This window comes from Pocillopora damicornis, chromosome 6 (genome assembly GCF_964200805.1).
Source record: "Pocillopora damicornis chromosome 6, jaPocDami1.2, whole genome shotgun sequence".
Classification (NCBI taxonomy): Eukaryota; Metazoa; Cnidaria; class Anthozoa; order Scleractinia; family Pocilloporidae; genus Pocillopora; species Pocillopora damicornis.
Window position 1 is genome coordinate 12,472,782 of NC_142675.1, and position 23,031 is coordinate 12,495,812.

The 23,031-nt window shown below is 38.1% G+C and overlaps 1 protein-coding gene and 1 non-coding gene across 2 annotated transcripts; both read left to right on the forward strand.

Moving 5' to 3' along the window:
• Positions 1–1,210: 1,210 nt before the first annotated feature.
• LOC113676758 (hemicentin-1) lies at positions 1,211–22,129 on the forward strand. The gene is made up of 21 exons (XM_089208945.1): positions 1,211–1,401; positions 1,496–1,855; positions 3,267–3,527; positions 4,745–5,005; positions 5,533–5,790; positions 7,909–8,166; positions 8,469–8,726; positions 9,570–9,827; positions 10,158–10,418; positions 11,632–11,889; positions 12,257–12,517; positions 13,261–13,518; positions 13,892–14,152; positions 15,712–15,975; positions 16,437–16,697; positions 17,302–17,568; positions 17,883–18,203; positions 18,800–18,943; positions 19,474–19,501; positions 20,198–20,270; positions 20,759–22,129. Exons 1-21 carry the CDS (start codon positions 1,302–1,304, stop codon positions 20,768–20,770), a joined length of 4,683 nt encoding a protein of 1,560 aa, XP_089065071.1. The 5' UTR covers positions 1,211–1,301; the 3' UTR covers positions 20,771–22,129.
• Trnat-ugu (transfer RNA threonine (anticodon UGU)) lies at positions 11,328–11,400 on the forward strand. The gene has a single exon. It is a non-coding gene; the product is annotated as a tRNA-Thr (tRNA).
• Positions 22,130–23,031: the final 902 nt, after the last annotated feature.

The following is a 23,031-nucleotide window of genomic DNA, read 5'->3' on the forward strand; positions in this document are numbered from 1 at the left end:
TCTCTATGTAAGCACCTGTGAAGTGTTTCTTTATTTTGTTACTCACTTAAGTTGGCCCTATTTCTGTAACATCAATATTTTCGCTTTTCTCCGTCACCCGTAAACGAGACAATTTCTTACACCATCTCGGAGAATTAAGTAATGAAAACAGTGGAAGTAAAACTTATCCCTTGAAGAATTACATTTCCTTATGTTTCATCCCTCTGAGTTACTCTTTGTGAAGCTTCATGACTTTACGAACGTTTTGCTTGAACATGACAATTTCATAGCTGATTAAAAATCTTTCACATACGCAAGATAATAGCGAGCGATACCAATTTGCCTTACCACTGGTGTACGCATTTGCTTGAATTCTGAGCGTAGGCTCCAACTAATTTCATAAACGTCTTGCGATTCATATGGAAATTCTCTTTCCATTTCTCTTCAGCAACCCTACCAGTAACAAAGTTTTCCCACCATCCATTGCAAAATCCGGGCTAAACAAAATAATCTTGCAGGAGAAGAGGGTTTATTGCTGAAAATTACACCATTTACCCTCATACATCGGTTTGACTTCGCACGACCGAACAGCCTAGAAAGTGGCCTTGATGACACATCTCATAACCTTTGAAACCTATCCGATAAGTAATAATTCCCTTTCAAGATCCACGCGGCGCAGCTCCGGTCTGTTACAACAACTAACCCAGAATCAGCGTGAAATATTATTTGCCAAAAGCTACCAAGTTTATCTTTCTATATATGAATCTCATTTGATTTGAGTCGTTAAGTCTGAAAGAAGGATCCATCCTTTATGAGGATTTCATAATGTCCAAACGCCAAAAATAAACAAATTCATGATGCAATCATTTCGTAAGGAAAAACGCCACTAGTGGGCCAAACGACATTTCCAATAGGAACATACTGAAGGGACAAGTTTTGTATGGATTATTTCGCCGTCCACTTTCTATAGGGACAGCCAGGTTACACAGACGGGTACCTAGGGATTTTAAAAAAAGGCACTTTATGAAAAGTAGCCTATTCGTGAATTTATACGAACGGCAAAACTCTGTGAAAAATCTTTTTCCAAAACGTTCCAAAATAAGGGAATGTCACCGTCTAGTTCACCGCAGACTGTTTGACATTAATAACGCCTGAATTAAAATGTCAAACATTGATTAGAGTCAGAAAAACCCCCCTTAAAACCCGAGGAGGAAGTATCAAGTAACAGTCTGTCTATAACCTCTGCGGATAGAAAGCAAAACGATATCACAACGAACTCATAATTATTTCATTTTGGACGGCGTATAAAGGAAGCCGCTCAGATGGCGGTCGTCAAACCTGTTAGGTTTTGCATGTTGCAGAATATGTACCGTTGTGTCTCTTTTTGGTTGAGTTTGGCAGCGCTGTGTCCGTCAGTATCAGGTGAGTGCTCCAGTACCACTGGCACCATGAACTTTGGAATCTTCACTAACAAATAATGAAAGGCCTCTAACAAGAACTCTTTTTCTTTTTTCAGCGATCCACTGGATAAAAAAACCTCCTGGAAACGTTAAAGGAATACTCGGCGAGAACGTTACACTTGAGTGGAATTTTACCATGTCATCCGCCAACGAAACTTTGGACTATTTTGTTTTGTTGCGATCCATGCGATATGATATGATTAAATATAGTCACGGCAAGGGCGAAGTGATATATAAACCCTACGAGGGTAGAGTGGACATTTTGGTCGATGGAACCCCAAAATTTGTCTTATTCAATCTACAAAGAGAGGACGACAAAGTTGAGTTTTGCTTGAAAGTCTCCACAAAGAGTACAACAAATGGTGGTGGGCAGATTCATTATCCTGACCCCGAATGTGCTAAAATTGAATTATTGGGTAAGGTTTGTTTGTATCCTCTCCAATAAAACGAATCGCACGTGTAAATTTACTTACTAATTGTTTTTCTTCCTTGTGCTGTCTAAATAATACTGTAAAATGGAATTTACTTCTTCATTGGATCGAAAGGAGATATCGTGCACACAAAACATCTTTTCTCTTCCATGCATGTATGGACGAAAGGTCAAGTTTGATTATTTGCTCCTCTATATCATATCGTTTATATCGAGTCCGTCAGGCCTATTTGTTTCACAAAAATTCAAAGGAAAAGCATTGTTCATATTCAAAACAGTATAACAAACATCCTGATAGTTTACGAATAGTATCTGATAAATCCAACGTTTTTTAACCGGTGAAATTAGGAACAGTTTCCGTATGCTGACCAATGATGCAATAAAACAAAACGGAAGCCATGCTCCAATATTTTGAAAGATCGACTAATTAACGAAAACCAAAACTAGCAAGAGTAGAAAAAACGGCAGATCTTGGGGATGCCTAAACGTCATTTACTTGAATTAATATTTCAGATTTCGAAGTCCACATCAAACAATCATCATAGGGCAAACAACACAAACAATGATTTTAGAATCTACCTCATGACATTGTGGCAAAAGTGTGCTGTCTATGAGCTTCAGCATACCTTTTATTCCCTACATGTTGAGCGATGTAATAGATCAGAATACACTGTCAGTCTGATATCAATCTGTAATCGGTATCCTATCACTAGACGTTTGTTTGTTTATCTCAGGTTTTTTTCTCAACGTTATTTGAAAAATAGTTAGTTCCAGAGCGATTGCTGCACATGTGTCAGAGTTAATGAAATGGAACTCAAAACACAGTATCGGTGACAGTCATGAAGCTCTCTTTTCTCTATAAAAATAACTAGTAGAGCTGGTTAGCATTCCGAAAAAAGCCCTTTCAAGCAACATTGAAGTTTACGATGTGAAGGTGATCTTCCCATCTTATCTTATGATGTTAGGCTAAATCTGACAACCTTTCATAATGTTACTAGTGCACGTTTTTAATTTCTCCATGACCATATGGACATTGTATGTAACGCCTGCCTGCGTCACCAGCGATAAACTAGTTTTCACGAACGTAACATGAATTCATACGAGAGCTTAGGCGCGTGGAAGTAACAAGGGGATGACCATAACAGGCTTTTACAAGGATAAACAAACAAGCAAAAATACTGTGGTTTTAAATAGTCATTGGTAGTCATCGGATTAATTTCTTGTTTAGGTCGCTTAAGGATTGGCTTAAGCTGCACATAGATAAATTTACGCGTCATGCCAACTTCTTTTGATACACACCCGCCTGGAAGATGCACCTTCTATTTTCTAAAACTGTGCAAAACAACGATGTTTTCCGTTTGTTTCGTTTTTTATTATTGCTATTTTTCTTTTTGAAGAACGTCCCGGAATTGTTGACATCCCGGAAAACCACACCGTGAAATCTATTGAGGGAGAAAACTTGAGAATCAACTGCAGCACAACTGGCATACCAATTCCTAATGTTACGTGGACAAGATCAGGCAATGAAGCTAAAAACTTTCCACCATCATCTCCCCTAAAATTGAAAAATATAAGCAGAGAAGAGGACGGCTTATACTGGTGCGTGGCAGAAAATGGACTTGGTAAAGTCACTGCTTCTGTCAGGATCATTGTTCAATGTAAGTACATTTGGATACGGTAGGAAATTGGACAATTACCCTTCAAATTTAATAAAAAAATGTACAATGACTGACATATCATATCGATATTACATTGCGTGGTTACGACTCTCCAAGATCCACTTTTAAGTAATCAGGGGAAACTTTCAGACGTCTTGCAAACGAGGAAAACAGCGAAAAAGGACTTAACGTAGTTTAGGTTTTTAATCACAAATATCCAGCCACTAAACGTCATTGATTTTAAAGGTCTAAAAATTAGGCAATCAGGCTAGGTTGACTAGGCAAAAAGCGTTATCTATCCAACTTCAAATTATACTGTTTTTTAGATTGCAGCAGTAGTGGCAGGTAAAAACTAAAATCATGAATAAGAGTTAAGTTAACTAATTAGGATATACAAACTATAAACAGAAAATGAAAACAAACAAAGCGACACGGAAAAATTACTTACATTGATAACGCCTAGTATAACTGAAAAATTGACTTCTAAAATAAATGACTGCGCCGAGCGCGACTTTAAGTAAACTAGAGAAAATCAATTTTGAGGTAAACTGACTTGAAGAGTGTTTACGCGTAAAAGTAAGTGGCTTTAAATACGAGAAGACTGCGAAATAACGTGCGATATGAGAAACGTGCGAAAAGGTGTAACTGTCGAAGAAAAACGCTAACAAACGTAAAAAAAACACTAACGAGGAGGTATGAATAGAATAAAGAACGAAATAAATAAACACGAATTACACGAAAAATAACTAGCGCTTAGATCTTACAAGTCTAAAGAAGGAAATATAGATCGTAGCGTTTGAACATGACGTTTAATAAGCTTTCAAAGAGAATTCTTGATAGCTATTCTTAAGTTATGGCACCGTCTCAAGTTGTTACTTTTTTCTTTAGACATAAGATCCCATATGAAAGATATGGTGCGCTGCTGATCAACATCTGTTAATTGAATTGATGGTGTTTAGGTGTTACGTTCTTCAATTAACTATAGCATCTGCTTATGGTCCTTCTTATCATATGTATGATAAGATGTTATAGCCTTGATACAATCTAGACGCCTCTTCGCAAAGACCTATCAGGAAATTATAGTAAAAGCGGTCAGATCCACTAATACACGAGGCCTACAGAGATGAAACAAAGGAGGAAGTAAGCCCCAAATGCCTCTTCTATCTTTTATTGTATCTAATATTGATCTTTTAAACTGAAATTTACTCATGTTTTAGTTCCACCGTCAATAGAGGATATTACCCCTGATACCACTGTAAATGAGACTGATAATGTCACTTTGGTCTGTAACTCAACTGGAAACCCTGTTCCAAATATTACGTGGGTATTTCTGGATGACTTGGATGCGAAGAGCATTGGAACTCAAGAGTCTTTAACCTTGTCTCATGTTAAGAGAAACCAATCAGGAACGTATGGGTGTCGTGCAGACAATGGTGTGATGAGACCAATAAACGCCAGTGTACATGTTACGATAAACCGTGAGTCAAAAGAAAACCTTGAATCAACCACTAAAATACATTTGTGAACTAATCTAATACTACTGAAACTTTCAAAGAATTTCATGCAAGTTTGGGGAACTACTCGATGAAAGTCAATTGAATATAGTTCATGTTTCTTATAAGTACTTGACGACGTCTAGTGTATAGACGAAGTAACTTGTACCATTGAGAAAAATTTTTAAAATGTACACAAAAAAGCTCGTAAGTATAAAGATCCGTAACGCTCCATGATTGGTCTAAAAAACTCGCACCATCCTCTCAAGAGTAAAATGCAAAATCAAAACCCACGGTGACTTAGTCACAGGCGCTCTTTCGAACTTTGTTTTTCTTAAACTTCTTTGAGGCTCCTTGTTCCCCTTGGTGGTGACTTTCTGTTATGAACACTTATCTTGTGGTTTTCGGTTACTCATTCATCTCAAAGCTATGCATTTATTTCACTTCATTTCTGACGCAGGCTGGAAAAGACGGAAAAGAAGAACAATATGTTTCTTAACTTCTCTCCGTAGATTCCCCAACTATTGACACCAGACCCATCAGTCAAGCAGTAATTAAGTCTAATAACCTGGAGCTTTTCTGTAACGCCACTGGGCATCCAACACCTCAAATCACGTGGTACAAGGTAGCGGGCCCTTCAGTGGCACTCTCAGTTGGCACAATCCTCAACGTGATGAATATGAACATGACTGATTCTGGAGTTTACCAGTGCAGAGCCAGTAACGGAATTGGAATTGATGCGTTCGCTTCAGCCAATGTGACAGTCAATAGTGAGTTGAAATTAATGCAAGACCTTAAAAAATGTGACAAAGATGTCAACTTTTTTCCCATAAGGAGTCTTGCTAAAATCTGATTGACCAAATTTTTGGTCCTTTTCTTTAACGATCCTTTTTAACTCGTGAATTGCGCGCATGCGCAAGAGCGAGTTATAGATACGATGTGGGGAATGGCATTCGCTCGCTCGCTCGCTCGCTCGATTGGTCGATTCCTGTAAACTTTTTTTAGATTTTAGGCTTTTGAGTGCATTTGATAGTTTTTGGCGAGCAATAAACAGACGAAATGGCGACCTTTGTTGCTAAGAATTGTGGTGGAATGAAAAAGAAGCCAATGATAATCTTAAAAGAGTTTTTTTTTTCGTTTTAGTTTCAACAAGCGGCGCCAGCGACTGGCAGGCATGCAAGGATTCACACTGAAATAACAGAACAATCTTCGTTTTTCATAAAATTGTAATTTACAATCCTTGAACTTGAAAACAATCCGAAGATTCATTGAAAATATCACTCACTGCGAAGCGCTCGGAATTTACAGATGTATAAAAGCTTTTTCTGTTATAGCGTGAGATTGAGGACAAAATTGATCATTACGTTTCGTCGCGTGTGTTTTTCCTGTGTGAAGCAACAAAAGATGCCGGCGACTGACGAAAGAACAAGTTAACACGAAAATCAAATAACACCTAAACAAACAATTTTAGCTACCGATTTTCAGTGAATTTTTAAAGAACAATTTTCTTTTAAGTTTTAAGACAATTTGAAGATTCAACATACCTACAACGTACTAAAATGCGAAAGTTACACACCACAAAATTGATAAACAGGCCTGAAATGAAATTCTATCTTGTTATTGATTATACGTTGCCTAGCACGTGACTTAAATCTACCCAGGCGGAGATCCAAAATGAGGGTGGCAGGCTTGGTTTAGTTATATCACTCAAAACTCGTTTCCGTTTGTCTTACTTGATAAAGAGGGAATCGTTAATGTTTTCATTAAGACAGTATTGCCTTGATTTTCTAATATTTACAACGAAAGACAGTAAATTTCACTTTTCACCCACATTTACTTCCAACCTTTTCTTTTGAGCCAGAAACAAAAATGATAGACGTTTAAAACACATGACATCATCCGCCTTGTCAAATGTAATAGCATGATCATTTCAATTGTAATGCCTTCTTATCCCAACGTTACTTTGTTTCTTTGCTACATTAGCGAACACTGAACTACTGCTCGTACTCTAGATATGACAATCAACCACAAAATTCCCTAAACCAGATAACATTAAACATAATCTAAAAAATCATGTATCAATTCACGAGTTTGCTCACAGAGCACTTTGATTTTTCATAATGTCCTTGAGCCCTTCAGTAGTCTCGTCAACAAGAGTAAAAGTAAACCTCGTATTATTTCAAACGAGGTGACCATGGCCTAGTTCGTACTCATAAAAGAATAACACGAGGTTCAAGAGAGAGTTTAAACTCCTGGAAGTTTTAACTTAAAAGTTGAAAAATAAATTTGTGAAAAGCAAAAATCATGCCAAACAATGTCAAGCATTCCCACTTAACCTCGAATTTCTGCGCAGTGTACCTTTCAGGTCATATTATCAGAAATTTTTTACTTTACCTAATTGAAGCAACATTTACTTATGTTGTAAGGAAATGTTCTTGAAAAGTGTTCACATAGGAGAAAGATATATTAACAGTGCTTCATTCCATAGATGAGGATTATTTTTGACATAGATAACAATTTGATATAACAAACAGTTTACTGAGTTGATCGAATTAGGATGACCGAAAATAACATTAACTATACAAAAATTTCACATGGTGGAATTGGATGAAATAGTCCTCGTCATACGATAGATCACTTGTCAGCTTAGACTGATAAGGTCCAGATTCCCTTTTTGTCACATTTTATGTAAGTACCCATTCAGTTCTTTTCTCTGAATTTCCCCCTATCAGTACTGATAGTGAATCGAGCCTATTTTCTTAACACTATTTCCGTCTCAGCTATAAAGGTCAGTTTACATCAGTAACATGTGTATATACAAGGCAAAGAGTCTAATCGCAGGACTTCCTCTTGCAATAACAATATTTTTGAAATTTGTTGATATTTAGTTCCACCATCGTTTGATTATATATCCAATGATACCATTGTCAACGAAACTGATGACGTTATGCTGTTCTGCAATTCCACCGGACACCCTCATCCACACATTACGTGGAGATTTTTGAGCGAATCAGAAAAACCTCTTGGATATGAAGAATCTCTTACCTTGTCCAACGTTAACAGAACCCAAACAGGAACGTATCTGTGTACGGCATCTAATAACGTGACGAATTCAAAGACAGCCAGTATACAAGTTACAGTAAACTGTAAGAACAGAATTATTGATCCACTATTATTCAACAGAAATTAAACGTAAATTTTATTTGCCGGGGTTTCAGAAGTTGTTTCAAGAAACAGCCATTGTCGGTGACTGTGACTCACGTTTCCCCCGAGATCTTATTGGTACTTTGCCATGCTCTCCTTTGTTCTGAGTATTCCATATGTGTAATTTCATTTTTGCAATATATTAATCATTCATCAGCGATCTATGTATCCATTCTCCTTTGCTTTCGGTAATGGCTAATTTGGGGAACCAAAATAAAAACAATGGGTTTTTGATCTTCACTAGATTCCCCGAGTATCTTCATGAGACCCATCAGTAAAACAGTCAATGAGTCTAATAATCTGGAGCTTTTCTGCAACGCCACCGGGCATCCAACACCTCTAATTACTTGGTACAAGGTAGCGGACCCTTCGGTGCCACCCTCAGTTGGCACAGTCCTGAACGTGACGAATATGAGCAGAACTGATTCTGGAGTTTACCAGTGCAGAGCCAGTAATGGAATCGGAACTGATGTGTTCGCTTTAGCCAATGTGACTGTCAATTGTAAGTTAAAATGATTATAAGACTTTAAAGAATCTGAGATAGAAGTTGACTTTTTTTTCTCATAACAGCTCTTCCTAACATCTGATTGGCCACGTTTTTATGCAACCATTTTCTAAACATAATTTCTGGAGCCATTGAGGCAGCTTTTACAAAAGATGATCCGCGCTTATGCCCTAACAAATACTCTTTATTAGCCTTACTAGCCTCTCGAATAACAGTAAAACTGTTACTAGTCTTCTCATAAACGAAGATATTATGGCCTATTTTCATAAACATCAGTAAAAGAATAATTCCTCTTGTTTTCCATCTAGGTAATCAAAATCGCGCAACAAATCTTCCAGATATTCTAAGAGAATATTAATCAAAAAGGTTAATGTAAGCACCGGAATTTCTTTGACAAAAAAAAAGAAATGTTTATCCAGGTGTTCGTATTGGGATGCCAGAAAAGAACATCGATCATTACTATACTTACCTGTTTGCACAATGGGATTGGATGAGCCAGTCCTCCTCATGCGATGTACTAGTTTTCAGTTTATATAAAGTTAAGATTACATTTCCGTTTATTAAATAGACGTATTCATTTAGTTACCTTTACTGAATCTTGCCTCTGTCTACACTTACGTTGAATCAAGTATGCATATGCTGCTGATCAGTGTACAGTAACAATTCAGGTGTGCTATTAAAGCAGAGTCCCAATACATTCAGACATTCTCTAACAAGAAAGGTATTGTTGCAATTTGACAACATCTAGTTTAATCATTAACGCTGCCCCATACTGAGAAAGGAACCACCTATGTAATATGCTGAATAAAAGTACCAGGTAATTTTACTCTCTCTCTGTAGACGCCCCAAAGATTGACATGAGACCTTTGAGTCAAACAGTGAATGAGTCTGATAACTTGGAGCTTTTCTGTAACGCCACTGGGCGTCCAGCCCCTCAAATCATGTGGTACAAGGTAGCGAACACCTTAGTGCCACTCTCAAATGGTAGAGCCCTCAAAGTGAAGAATATAAACAGAACTGGTTCCGGAGTTTATCGGTGCAGGGCTAGTAATGGAATTGGAACTGGCGTGTGCGCTTCAGCCACTGTGACAGTCAACTGTGAGTAGAAAGTTATCGATAAATATGAGACTGAAATGAATCAGAAATATATTTAAGACTATTTTCTCGAGCGAGCTCCTTGTCTCTATAAATCCTCTTTAAACATAATTTATCGAGCCCTAAATGTGACTGTTAGAAAAAGTGATCATTTTCCTTTCCCTTGTATGGACACATTAGCCTTGTTACTTTCGGCAACAAGTATGAAACAAATACACGGGATATGTTGTTTGTCAGTGTCCATCAATAATGTAGATGTACTAAAACGATATAGAGCTTAGTTACAGTATTGTCTTTAGCAATAACAAATCGTTGCAATTTGTAAATATCTAGTTCCACCATCACTTGATTATACTTCCGATGATACCACTGTCAACGAAACTGATAACGTCACGCTGTTTTGCAATGCCTCTGGATATCCTCATCCATGCATAACGTGGACATTTTTGAGAGGATCAGAATCAACAATTGTTGGACGTGAAGAATCTCTTCCCTTGTCCAACGTTAGCAGAACCCAAGCAGGAACGTATCAGTGTACGGCATCCAATGACTGGACTAGTTCAGAGGCAGCCAATGTAAGAGTGACAGTAAACTGTAAGTACAGAAGTCAGTGTTGATCCACAATTATTCAGCTCAATTAATCATGAGTTCTGCTTGTCAGGTCAAAGTACTTCTAAAGAAGACTATTGCTAACTGTTCAAATTCCAGCTTTGATAAAGAAAAATACCTTCTTTTTCATACTGGCACGTTAAAAATTTCTAAAAGTTGAACAAATGGCTAAAGAGTTTAAGTTTCCAATTGTTAGATAAAAAGTATATTGAGGTGGTTCCATTAGGATGCCGGAAAAGAACATCGATGATTACTATGCCTATTTGTTTACCCAATGGGATTGGATGAGCCAGTCCACCTCATGTGATATGCTACTTTTCAGTTTAAACAAAGTTGAGATTACATTTCTGTGCACTAAATAGACGTATTCATTCAGTTACCTTTACTGAATCTTGCCTCTGTTTACACTTATGTTGAATCATGTATGCTTATGCTGTTGATCAGTGTACATCAACAATACAGGTGTGCTAAAAAAGCAGAGTCCCAATATATTTAGACCTTCTCTAACAAGGACGATATTGTTGCAATTTGACATTTAGTTTGACTATGATTTGATTATATATTCTATGCAATGACACTATTGTCAAAGAAACTGACAACGACTGTAAATATACCAAAGTCATCTTGAACAGCAGTTAAAGACGTGAATACGAAAGCGATCTTCGCAGTAATGAACAGCACTTGAGCAGTAGTGAAAATAAAGCCTGAAAAATAGAATCAGACCTGTACGGAATTTGAACCATGATCTCTACGACACCGGTGCAGCGCTCTACCAACTGAGCTAACGAGCTAACTGGGAGCTAATTATCACGTTGGTTCCAAAAAAACCCGTGAAGTGGTTAAACGATTGTGAATATATGAAAGTCATATATTTTGAACTTCCCTAAGCCAGTTAGCTTGTTAGCTCAGTTGGTAGAGCACTGCACCTGTATCGCAGATGTCATGGGTTCAAATCCCGTACAGGCCTAAATTTTTTTCAGGCCTTATTTTTACTATTGTTCAAGTAATGTTCATAACTGCGAAGATCGCTTACAAATCCACAAAACTGTTAACATCATGCTTTGTAAGTAAGGAATACACAATTAATCGCGGGTTCTGCTTGTCGTGACTGTAACTAACACTGCCACATACTGAGAAAATAACCACCTATGCAATATGCTAAATAAAAGTACCAGGTAATTTTACTTTCTCTCTGTAGACGCCCCAAAGATTGACATGAGACCTGTCAGTCAAACAGTGAATGAGTCTGATAACTTGGAGCTTTTCTGTAACGCCACTGGGCATCCAGCCCCTCAAATCACGTGGCACAAGGTAGCGGACCCCTTAGTGCCACTCTCAAATGGTAGAGCCCTCAAAGTGAAGAATATAAACAGAACTGATTCCGGAGTTTATCGGTGCAGGGCTAGTAATGGAATTGGAACTGGTGTATGCGCTACAGCCAATGTGACAGTCAACTGTGAGTAGAAAGTTATCGATAAATATGAGACTGAAATGAATCAGAAATAGATTTAAGGCTATTTTCTCGAGCGAGCTCCTCCTGAATTCTAATGGATACAGTATTTGGTCCTTGTCTCTATAAATCCTCTTTAAACATAATTTATTGAGCCCCAAATGTGGCTGTTAGAAAAAGTGATCATTTTCCTTTCCCTTGTATGGACACATTATTAGCCTTATTACTTTCGGCAACAAGTATGAAACAAATACAAGTAGATATGTTGTTGATCAGTGTGCCTCATCAATTCAGGCGTACTAAATAGATATAAAGTTTAGTCACAGTATTGCCTTTAACAATAACAAAATCGTTGCAATTTTTAAATATCTAGTTCCACCATCACTTGATTATACTTCCGATGATACCACTGTCAACGAAACTGATAACGTCACGCTGTTTTGCAATGCCTCTGGATATCCTCATCCACGCATAACGTGGACATTTTTGAGAGGATCAGAATCAACAATTATTGGACGTGAAGAATCTCTTCCCTTGTCCAACGTTAGCAGAACCCAAGCAGGAACGTATCAGTGTACGGCATCCAATGACTGGACTAGTTCAAAGGCAGCCAACGTACAAGTGACAGTAAATTGTAAGTACAGAAGTCAGTGTTGATCCACAATTATTCAGCTCAATTAATCGTTAGTTCTGCTTGTCCGGTCGGACTAGTTCTAAAGAAGACTATTTCTAACTGTTCAAATTCCAGCTTTGATAAAGAAAAATACCTTCTTTTTCATACTGGCACGTTAAAAATTTCTAAAAGTTGAACAAATGGCTAAAGAGTTTAAGTTTCCTATTGGCAGATAAAAAGTATATTGAGGTTGTTCCATTAGGATGCCGGAAAAGAACATCGATCATTACCATGCCTATTTGTTTACCCAATGGGATTGGATGAGCCAGTCCTCCTCATACGATGTGCTACTTTTCAGTTTAAACAAAGTTGAGATTACATTTCTGTGCACAAAATAGACGTATTCCGGCATTTAGTTACCTTTACTGAATATTGCCTCTGTTTACACTTATGTTGAAGCAAGTATGCATATGCTACTGATCAGTGTACATCAACTATATAGGTGTGTTAAAAAAGCAGAGTCCCAATATATTCAGACCTTCTTAAACAAGGACGATATTGTTGCAATTTGACGTCATCTAGTTCGACTATCATTTGATTATATATTCAATGACACCATTGTCAACGAAACTGATGACACCATGCTTTGTAAGTAAGGAATACACAATTAATCGCGAGTTCTGCTTGTCGTGATTGTAACCAAAAAAACTACCTATGCAATATGGTGAATTAAACTACTAGGTATAATTACCTTGTCTCCGTAGACGCCCCAAGTATTAGCATAGGACCTATCAGTCAAACAGTGAATGAGTCTGATAACTTGGAGCTTTTCTGTAATGCCACTGGGCATCCAACTCCTAAAATCACGTGGTATAGGATAGCGGACCCTTCAGTGCAACTCCCAAATGGTAGAGCCCTCAAAGTGAAGAATATAAACAGAACTGATTCCGGAGTTTATCGGTGTGGGGCTAGTAATGGAATTGGAACTGATGTGTGCTCTTCAGCCAATGTGACAGTCAACTGTGAGTAGAAAATTATAGATAAATGTGAGACTGAAATGAATCAGAAATAGATTTAAGGCTATTTTCTCGAGCAAGCTCCTCCTGAATTCTAATAGATACAGTATTTGGTCCTTGTCTCTATAAATCCTTATTAAACATAATTTATCGAGCCCTAAATGTGTCGGTTAGAAAAAGTGAGCATTTTCCTTTCCCTTGTATGGACACATTATTAGCCTTATTACTTTCGGCAATAAGTATGAAACAAATACACGTGGACATGTCAACGGGGATATGATCAGTGTGCCTCAACAATGCAGGTGTACTAAAAAGACAAGGTCTAGTCACAGTATTGTCTTTAAAAATAACAAAATCGTTGCAATTTATAAATATCTAGTTCCACCATCACTTGATTATACTTCCGATGATACCACTGTCAACGAAACTGATAACGTCACGCTGTTTTGCAATGCCTCTGGATATCCTCATCCACGCATAACGTGGACATTTTTGAGAGGATCAGAATCAACAATTGTTGGACGTGAAGAATCTCTTCCCTTGTCCAACGTTAGCAGAACCCAAGCAGGAACGTATCAGTGTACGGCATTCAATGATTTGACTAGTTCAGAGGCAACCAATGTACAAGTGACAGTAAACTGTAAGTACAGAAGTCAGTGTTGATCCACAATTATTCAGCTCAATTAATCGTTAGTTCTGCTTGTCCGGTCGGACTAGTTCTAAAGAAGACTATTGTTAACTGTTCAAATTCCAGCTTTGATAACGAAAAATATCTTTTTGTTTACTGGCGCGTTAAAAATTTCTAAAAGCTGATCAAACGGCGAAAGAGTTTAAGTTTCTAATTGACAGATAAAAAGTATATTTAGTTGGTTCCATTAGGATGCCAGAAAAGAACATCGATCATTACTCTGCTTACTTGTTTGCACAATGGGATTGGATGAGCCAGTCCTCGTCATGCGATGTGCCAATTCTCAGTTTAGATTAACTTGGGATTGCATTTCTTCCGCACTAAATAGATGTATTCATTTAGTTACCTCCACCGAACCTCGCCTCTGTCCACATTAATGTTAAATCGAGCATGCATATGCTGCTGACCAGTGTACATCAACTATACAGGTGCCCCATAAAAGCAGTGTCGAGACATTCAGACCTTCAGACCTTTTCTAACGAGGACGATATAGTTGAAATTTGTCAATATTTAGTTCCACCATCCTTTTAGTACAAATCCGATGACACCATTGTCAACGAAATTGATGACATCATGCTTTGTAAGCAGGGACAACACAGTAAATCGTGTGTTTTGCTTGTTGGTGATTATAACTAACGTTGCCATACACTAAAAAAAGAACCACCCATGCAATATGCTGAACAAAAGTACTAGGTATTGTTGCCTTCTCTTCGTAGACGCCCCAGGTATCGACATGAGAAAGGCGATCTCTTTTTAATCTTTCTTATACATTCAATTGTTATTAACCTTGCGGAAGGTCTTTATGGGAGTGTCTTAAAAGAGGTTGGTAGCACGCGCCGATCGCAGAAGTGTCTGTACCAGCGACCAAGGTCAAGATTTTGCCACACGAACTGACCAACCTTGGTTAATAAGATATTTCTGCCATAAAAAAAATGAAAAAGGAAAAAACATGTGAAAATTTATTTGCTCCCCTGACTGGGCTCAAGAATTTATCTGGCTTACTTCTGACACTAACCCTCCAGCCCAAATAGGATAAGAATAACTATTCAAATTCCACCTTCGGACAATTTTCGATTAGTAATAAAGAAAAATACTTCCTCTTTTTATACTGCCTCATTGAAAAATTCTCAAAGGTGACCAATGTAGGAAGGATTTCAAAATACTTATTCATATGCTGTTAATTAACGTTAGAAGAACTTGTGGTCTCTTAATTCCTATCCTTGGATGTTCACTATTAAAATATGAGTGCTGCGGACGAAACAAATTGTACAATAAAGATGTAGTTTAACAGGAACGAGTGGTACAATGTAATAACTTAATTACCCCTTATTTATTACGTTCTTATCAAGCTTAGGGAGGATATGATTTTTCCCTTGCTCAGTTAACGTCCCTGTTGGTTTTGCTATAAAAAATACAAATTTTTGCCTTGCCAAGTATTATTTTCGATTGTTGAAACCACCTTGTCGTTCCACAGATCCTAACAGAAATCTTTTGATACTCGTCAATCTCAGATAAACCATTTGCGACCCGCCTCACATCAAATACTACGAGAAACACAGCAATCAGTGGCCTACCGGTAACCTTTCGCTGTAATTCAGACAGTGTACCGCCTCCAGCGCTCGAGTTACGTTTCAAGAACAAATCATTAGGCCTTTTTAGTGGTAGAATGTTCACCATTGAACACGTCAATGCTTCAGACGAAGGAATGTACCAGTGTGTGCCGAATAACATTTTGGGAACCGGCCAAATAGCGACTCTGTACCTAACTGTAGCAGGTGAGAATAGGAAATGAAGACTTTGAGGTAGGATGTGTTAACAAGCTAAACTACTTTATTTCACAAATGAGGTTTTATCATTATTAAGGACAAAAAATTGATATAAAATATAGTTTATTTTTCTTTTTAGATTATGATGACAGATAGTGACCAATAACTTACTTTTTCGAGTGACATAATGTTAAAATTTTCCCACGCCGAAAGTGGATGAACAGAAGCAAGACTCCATCATACGATTAATTACTTTACCGAGATAAAATTTTTATTCTTTAACAGAAATTTTTCTTTGACCGTTTCAATTTTACTTGATTGTTGGCGACTTTGATTATGAAACGAGTATTTTTCAATCACTGACTTCGGTTGTTCCTTGTTAGCTACATTTACATCTTTTGACATCAGGAATTATAACAGTGCTCTATCGCTCTTAATGGCAATGTTGTCGCATTTTTTTCAACATTTAGTTCCACCATCATTTGAGTATATATCCAATGACACCACAGTGAAGGAAAATGATAACATTGTGTTGTTCTGCAATTCCACCGGACACCCTCCTCCACGCATAACGTGGACGATTTTAAGCGGATCAAAAGCAAGAATTGTTGGACATGAAGAATATCTTAACTTGTTCAATGTCAGCAGAACCCAAGCAGGAACGTATCAGTGTACAGCATCCAATAACGTGACGAGCTCTAAGACAACTAAAGTACAAGTCACGATAAACTGTAAGAACAGAATTATTGATCCACTGTCATTTATCTTGATATTTTGACAAGCCTGATAGTCTGGGTGTTAGACGTCCTGATAAGGACTTGACAGTGACGGAGACTGATTTTGATTTTGATGTCTGTTTTGGTTTTGGCAACGTGACTCCCTGTCGCCGCCAACAGTCCTTTGCAAGACTACCCTCGTTCAGACAACATGATCGATTGTTACTCTTAGGTTCTGAACAGAAAAGTACTGATTTACTTCAATCATAACTAACTTTACACGGTTTTCTTATAAAAGGGGAGGTCTCCTTCTTTAAAAACAGCTGAAATGGCCACAAAAATAAATTTCGGAATGCATTCCAATTATATTCAACCCTACATTTCAACTTAAAGATTTTAGAACTAGTCTGAATTAGTGATAGATGAACTAGTGGACAGGTGTCTTTGTTAGCAAAATTGATTTGCAAAAGCTCTCTCTCTATTTGAATGAATCCAACAACGGCTGCTTTCAGATTTAACATAGCCTTTTTATGGGGGGGGGGGGGGGGGGGTGAGGAGATATGGGTTTCTCAATGCTGCTTCTCTTGATTTGTCTTTGTGCTTGACCGGCAAACCGTAGATAAACCGGAGATCAAAGACACGGTCCAAACGACAATTTACACGTGGATTAACCGAGAAACCAAATTGACGTGTGCGGTGGATGGTGTTCCTCGGCCAAATATCACCTTCACTCGAACTGGAAGTGTACTGCATTCTACGCCGTCTGAAGATGGCGCCAGTCAACTTAGAATTAAACCCGAGGGTACCGCTGACTTTGGTGACTACACATGCACAGCAAAAAATTATCTTGGTTCTGTACAAAAGATCATTAAAATAAAGCAACTAGGTAAGAAACGTTACGAATGAAACCCTCTTTGTAGAAGTCTTCTAAAGTGACTAGTTTGTTGTAAGTAACTTACCGTACCAAAGAAATCTTAAAGAGAAAGTTGGGTTGCATTCATCATGTTCCCTTGATTAGGAAATGGAAGCCTTATGGTGAGTGGAAAAAAGGAATATCCCATTTAATTTTTCCGAAAAAATCCGCCAAAATGGCCGGGGAGAGCAAAATTTAGGGAAACTTTCTTATTCATTGCGAAATGGTTTTCTTCGATTTCAAGATAAGCGTTTACTTTCGGTGCTAATAACTTGCACACGGTATAGTTGCACCTGCAGCACCAGAGGGACTGGAGATTGAAACAGGACTTCACAACATGGAAGTTCGTTGGCAGGCGTTAGAATCCACTCCTGATAGCCCTGTTGAAGATTATCTGGTAATTGTAGAGATGAGAGGTGAATCCGAAAGTCGGAAAACCTGCATTCGAGTCCATACGGGTAAGCGGCATCTTACGTGTGCTGTAAACGATCTTGAGAGTGGGACGGTGTATAGCGTGAAGGTTGCAGCCCGTAACAAGGTGGGCTACAGCGAGTTCGCAGAAAAGGAAGTCCAGACAGAGACAGAAGCCAAACCTATAACCAACACAGGTAGGTTGCTATGAGAAGAGAAAATAATTTAATTATTATTATACCGTGTAATGCAAAACATGTTTCTTCACTTGTTTTTGACCGAAAGCGAACATGTATTTATTGTGTTTGCAGCAGTTGCTATAATTATGTTGCAGCCCAATCTGTGTGATCTGAATTTAGGAGAGAACTCTGTTAAAAGGCCCAGCTTTCAATCACTTAACATTCAAGACCTCCTTAAGTATATGTCAACTTAGCATGTCAGGTTAATTGTAAAGTAACGAGATTATTTTAGATGAGGAGAAACACATCTTTTTTGGTGGAAAATATCACATATATTTCTTATTCTAGAACACTGAAATCTAGAGTGCTCAACTGAACACCAAGTTAAACTTCATAACACTGCTCTATCGGTGTTAATTATGAATCTGAGACCGTCATTAAATGAACCCCAGAACAAAGAAAAGTTCATAGCTTTTCTCTCAATATCGTCGTTATCTTATTAACGGTGTTATTCATAGCAGACTCTGTTGTAGGAAACTTAAGTTAGCATTTCCTTGACCCTTTGTTATATGCAATTATTTCACGACGGTAAGCAAACAAACTCTCTATTTCAGTAAAGAAAGAATTCCAGGAGCAACATCAGCAGGAACACTTGTCAAATACAGTCATTGATGGCATTATTGCAGGAGTTCTTATTTTCTGCAGTCTGGTAGTGGTAATTTTTGCGATTCTCAAACACAGGCGACCCTGTCATCCAGGTTAGTTGTCTCGAAGCTTTTCTTGACAAAGATGAAAAAAATTGTGTAAGGAAATTATCCTCTAAGGAATTTACCTCACGTCGATGGTCGGATCTTAGGCCAATTTCTCTGAGAGTACTTTTCCGTGGAGCCTGCTCCAAATATGCTCCAACAGATAGTCAGATCTAAACAGATTATATCATCTTAGGGAAGTAACCAGTACTCGAAATCGGCGCAACAGAGTGACTGAATTTCGTTATGATGTGTAAATCTCTCTAATAGTTAAAAGGAGATGCGAGTTTCTTTTAATGAAACGCAGAGCATGAAAATAAAACCAAATGGAGTGTCTAATAAATGTCGAAAGTTCATTAAAAGCCGCTTAAGAGTACTAAGTCAGGAGAACCCTATCCCTAACCTTAACCACTACAGAGCAACCGAACTGAAGACTGAAACTGAAACTGAAACTTGCCCAGTCAACATATTTCTAAGATAAAGGTGTAATGTTGTATAGTTTTAAAATAGTTACATTTACTTTTCTTTCAACTTCTCAGTATGCAAGAAGGAAAGACAGGATTTAAGGTACAACCACATTAGCCTCTTACTGTAATTATCCATACCAGTGGGTAGTCATAAATGTATTACATCAACGTGTCATGAAGAAAAAGCCGGCTTTTCATTCTAAACAGCCTCTAGTTGGCGTAAAAAAACTTGCTCGGATGTTTGTCCGCAGTCATTATCCCTTCCGAGAAGCTCACAGTTTTCCTCGAGCGATAAATTCGCGCTAAAGGAGGCTGTTGTTGATGTAACCTCCATTTTGCTTGAATTAATCTCTTTTGTTTGTTCATCTGCCAACTGTTCTTCAAAGCTCACAGTATCTTTTAGAGCAAATCTCAGAGAAAACAGTATAAGCCGAAAGTTTTCCCTGAGCTTTGTTCTCATATGACTGTTCACTTCTCAGAACAAATCGTGTCCGCAGACAAATCTTCGCACCTATTTCCGCATCAGGTGAAGCCTAGTGTCCGTGTAATTTACAATTGATCCGGTTGTCAGAGTGGGTCTTCTCTATGTCATTAGCGTAAGATGGCCTAGGATCTGAAATTAATGTTCATATCCACGCTATAGATGCCCGTATGTTTTGCAACGTATTCAAACTTTCATACCGATCCATCCTAAGAGTCATAAGATTAAACTGCGAATTCTAAGGTTTACGTCGTGTCGCTAAGACTGACCACAGCTTTACGAATAGACTGATATGATTATTTACTTTATTACAAGCTCTGAGGAGTGCAACGAGGGGCATGATAATCCAGGATGCAGTCCCGAAAATCCGGTAGCAGATGAGATGGAGGTAAGTTACCAGAGCTAACTTGTATTGTTTTAAGCTAGATGGTTTGCTTCTCAGCTCCGATCTGGTAACTTGTGACGCGCATCTAATTAAAAGCATTCCGTTGGGACTAATAAAACACATTCTGTATCCGGAAATTGGGCTAATAAAACACATGTCCTGCTATTTACTAAGCAGCGATGTTCTACAAACAGAGTATAAATCACGTGTTGGGCCTTGCTCACCATGGAGTCTCTGTGGCTTAGTGGTAGAGCATCAGAGCGCGGAATCCGAAGTTCTGTGGTTCGATTCCTCGTGGGGACTTAGAATTTTTCTTTGTCCGACGCTCGCGACAAGACGAAAAACATCTTTCTCTAGAACATTTGTTATTGCAAATTGGGTTAAATATAAACGTTAGCTTTGTTTGCTTGAAATGCGAAATAGTCTACTGAGAAATGTATAGTGTTCCTGTCTTACTTGGTTTGCGTTTGTTTTTTCTTTTTTTTTGGCAGGAACGAGTGTGAAGTTCATAGCCTGCATCAGCCCTCTCATTGAAGGGTGCACCATCGTCTCGATAAATAAGGAAACAGTTATTATTTGCCGCCTGGGAAGGGGAGGGGTTGGAGATTTTGATTGTGTCCCAATAAAATTGACCTGATCCCCGCCTCCCCGAAGGCTCTGTCACTTATGATTACCCTCCCCCCTCATTGGCAGTTGATTGGCAGTAAATGTTCTACAGTCCTCCTTAAACTCTGTTGGCGACCCTTCCCCTTCAAAACTTTGTGATCCCCCCCCCCCAAAAAAAAAAACCTTCCACCCAGCCCTCCCTCAGGTGATAAATAATGACTTGTCCTTAAAGAAAGATTGTAAAAAATGCGTATAGCTGCCCCCCCCCCCCCATGCGTTTAACACGATGTTTGTACATTACTTGTAGTTCCTTCCTGTAAGAACCGAACGTTAACTACATATTTCTGTATAGTTATTTAATAGCTGGCATTGCCATAGAGATTAGGATACCGTCATCATTTGAGGTGTCAAGACTAACGTATTTACAGCTTGTGTATATCAGTTAACACTAGATACCTGGTTTGTTGCCAGAAAGGAACAAAAAAAAAGAAACGCTGAAACGTCTTCCTTTTTTTGCATTATGTTCTGACGTATGAAGCTATGCTGAGAAACATGTTTTTTAAAAATAAGTGGATAAATACACAACTGGAACTCTAAAAGTTTTACAGGAGTTAGAGTAGAAGATAAATATTGAAGTGTGCCTGATTTCTGGTGTGTGCATTCTAGGTTTCACCGTGTTACATGCTTAAAAGTGCATCATCTTGTTGGTTTACTCGTTTAATTAACCTTTATCGAGTTTTCTTGTAATCTTGCTTGCAGTGCAAATTACTTGGATAACATCTATAAAACTGCTTTCTTTATGCTTATTTTGTATTGCTTAGAGATGTTGATTATGAAGGATTCTTTCATCGAATTTCTATCTCTCTCCACCGCTTATGATTCGATTCTCTGTCAAATTATCCCTTGACCATTCATATGTTGTTCAGTAAAAGCGTGTTCGGTCCTCTAATCTGTACCTCAAAATAAGTATGACATTTACAGCATGCATTCTTCCCGGGAGCTGACCAGGAGATTATCGCTATATTCCAAGGTGAATTCCTTGTGGCAATCGACTCTCAAACCAAGCAAGTTGGCAGTCCTAAGGTGATAAGGGCTTTGTAATACAGAAAGGTCACAGCAATAGTAAAGCAAAGCAACGCTTCAATTTCTTTTATAAGTACTTCCTTACCTACGCTTCCTTATTCAGTAAATACGCGCACCATAAATTTTGACTCCCGAACAACATTAAACAAAATAAATCAGTCCTATTAACCCTACCATGAACTCCCGTGAGTGACGAGAATGAATTTCTCTTGACAATATCAATATAATATCAAGTAAACCGGTATAAACCGGTATAACTTTACAAGAATATACCACGATTTTGTCTCCACTACACAACAAATAACACAGTAGTGTAAACCAAATAAGTTTATTCAGGGAAGCCTGCCGAGAACCAACCCGAGGCATATGTTGCCTGAGGCATACATACATGCATACATTGGCAACTGATATACCATATACAATATTGATATACAATCAATTCCTGACACATTCAAAAATAGGTATACATCGCTAACATGTTAACTTCACCAAGTCAGGATTAACAGAGATGGGCAACCACTTACAAGGACACTACTTCGGTTATGCGGAGGCCACAAAAAAACCTCTTTGAGGAAAAAAATATGACAGGAAATCTGGGTAGGAACTATGGCCCAAATTCAGAGCAGTTAGTAGCCCATCCTACGAGGCTTCATAGTTAAACACAATAAGTTTTTAAACAAAAATAAATTTGGCGTCAGCCAAAGGTGCAAGGTTGGTTCTGAAGCCTAGATGGACATCACGTGCCATACTCTACCCATCGTTACCCATGATTCTCGGGCCTAACTTAGTCCCAGGCCTTGTCACATATCGTGCCGACAAAATATTTATTTCTGCCTTATTCGCAGACTCAATCGTCAGAAATACCATTTTCTTGAGCTTGGACGATTTGGACCATAAGCAAAGCTCTAAGTCAAAGTCAAAACACAACCTAGTCAACTTATTTCGCAATCCGTTATTTACTTAAGAAGGGATACATCCAACCAATACAATAAAAACAATCGAAGACTCTCATCCGATAGTTGTAACACGCGATAATATTCCATGTCATGCTATTTTTAAACCATAAACTAGTGTT

Excerpts from the sequence above, each read along its gene's own strand:
- LOC113676758 (XM_089208945.1), top strand. The coding sequence starts at position 1,302 with ATGGCGGTCGTCAAACCTGTTAGGTTTTGCATGTTGCAGAATATGTAC. Across the intron at positions 3,528-4,744 it reads TGTCAGGATCATTGTTCAAT|TTCCACCGTCAATAGAGGAT; the intron begins GTAAGTACATTT and ends CTCATGTTTTAG. Across the intron at positions 19,502-20,197 it reads AAGGAAAGACAGGATTTAAG|CTCTGAGGAGTGCAACGAGG; the intron begins GTACAACCACAT and ends CTTTATTACAAG.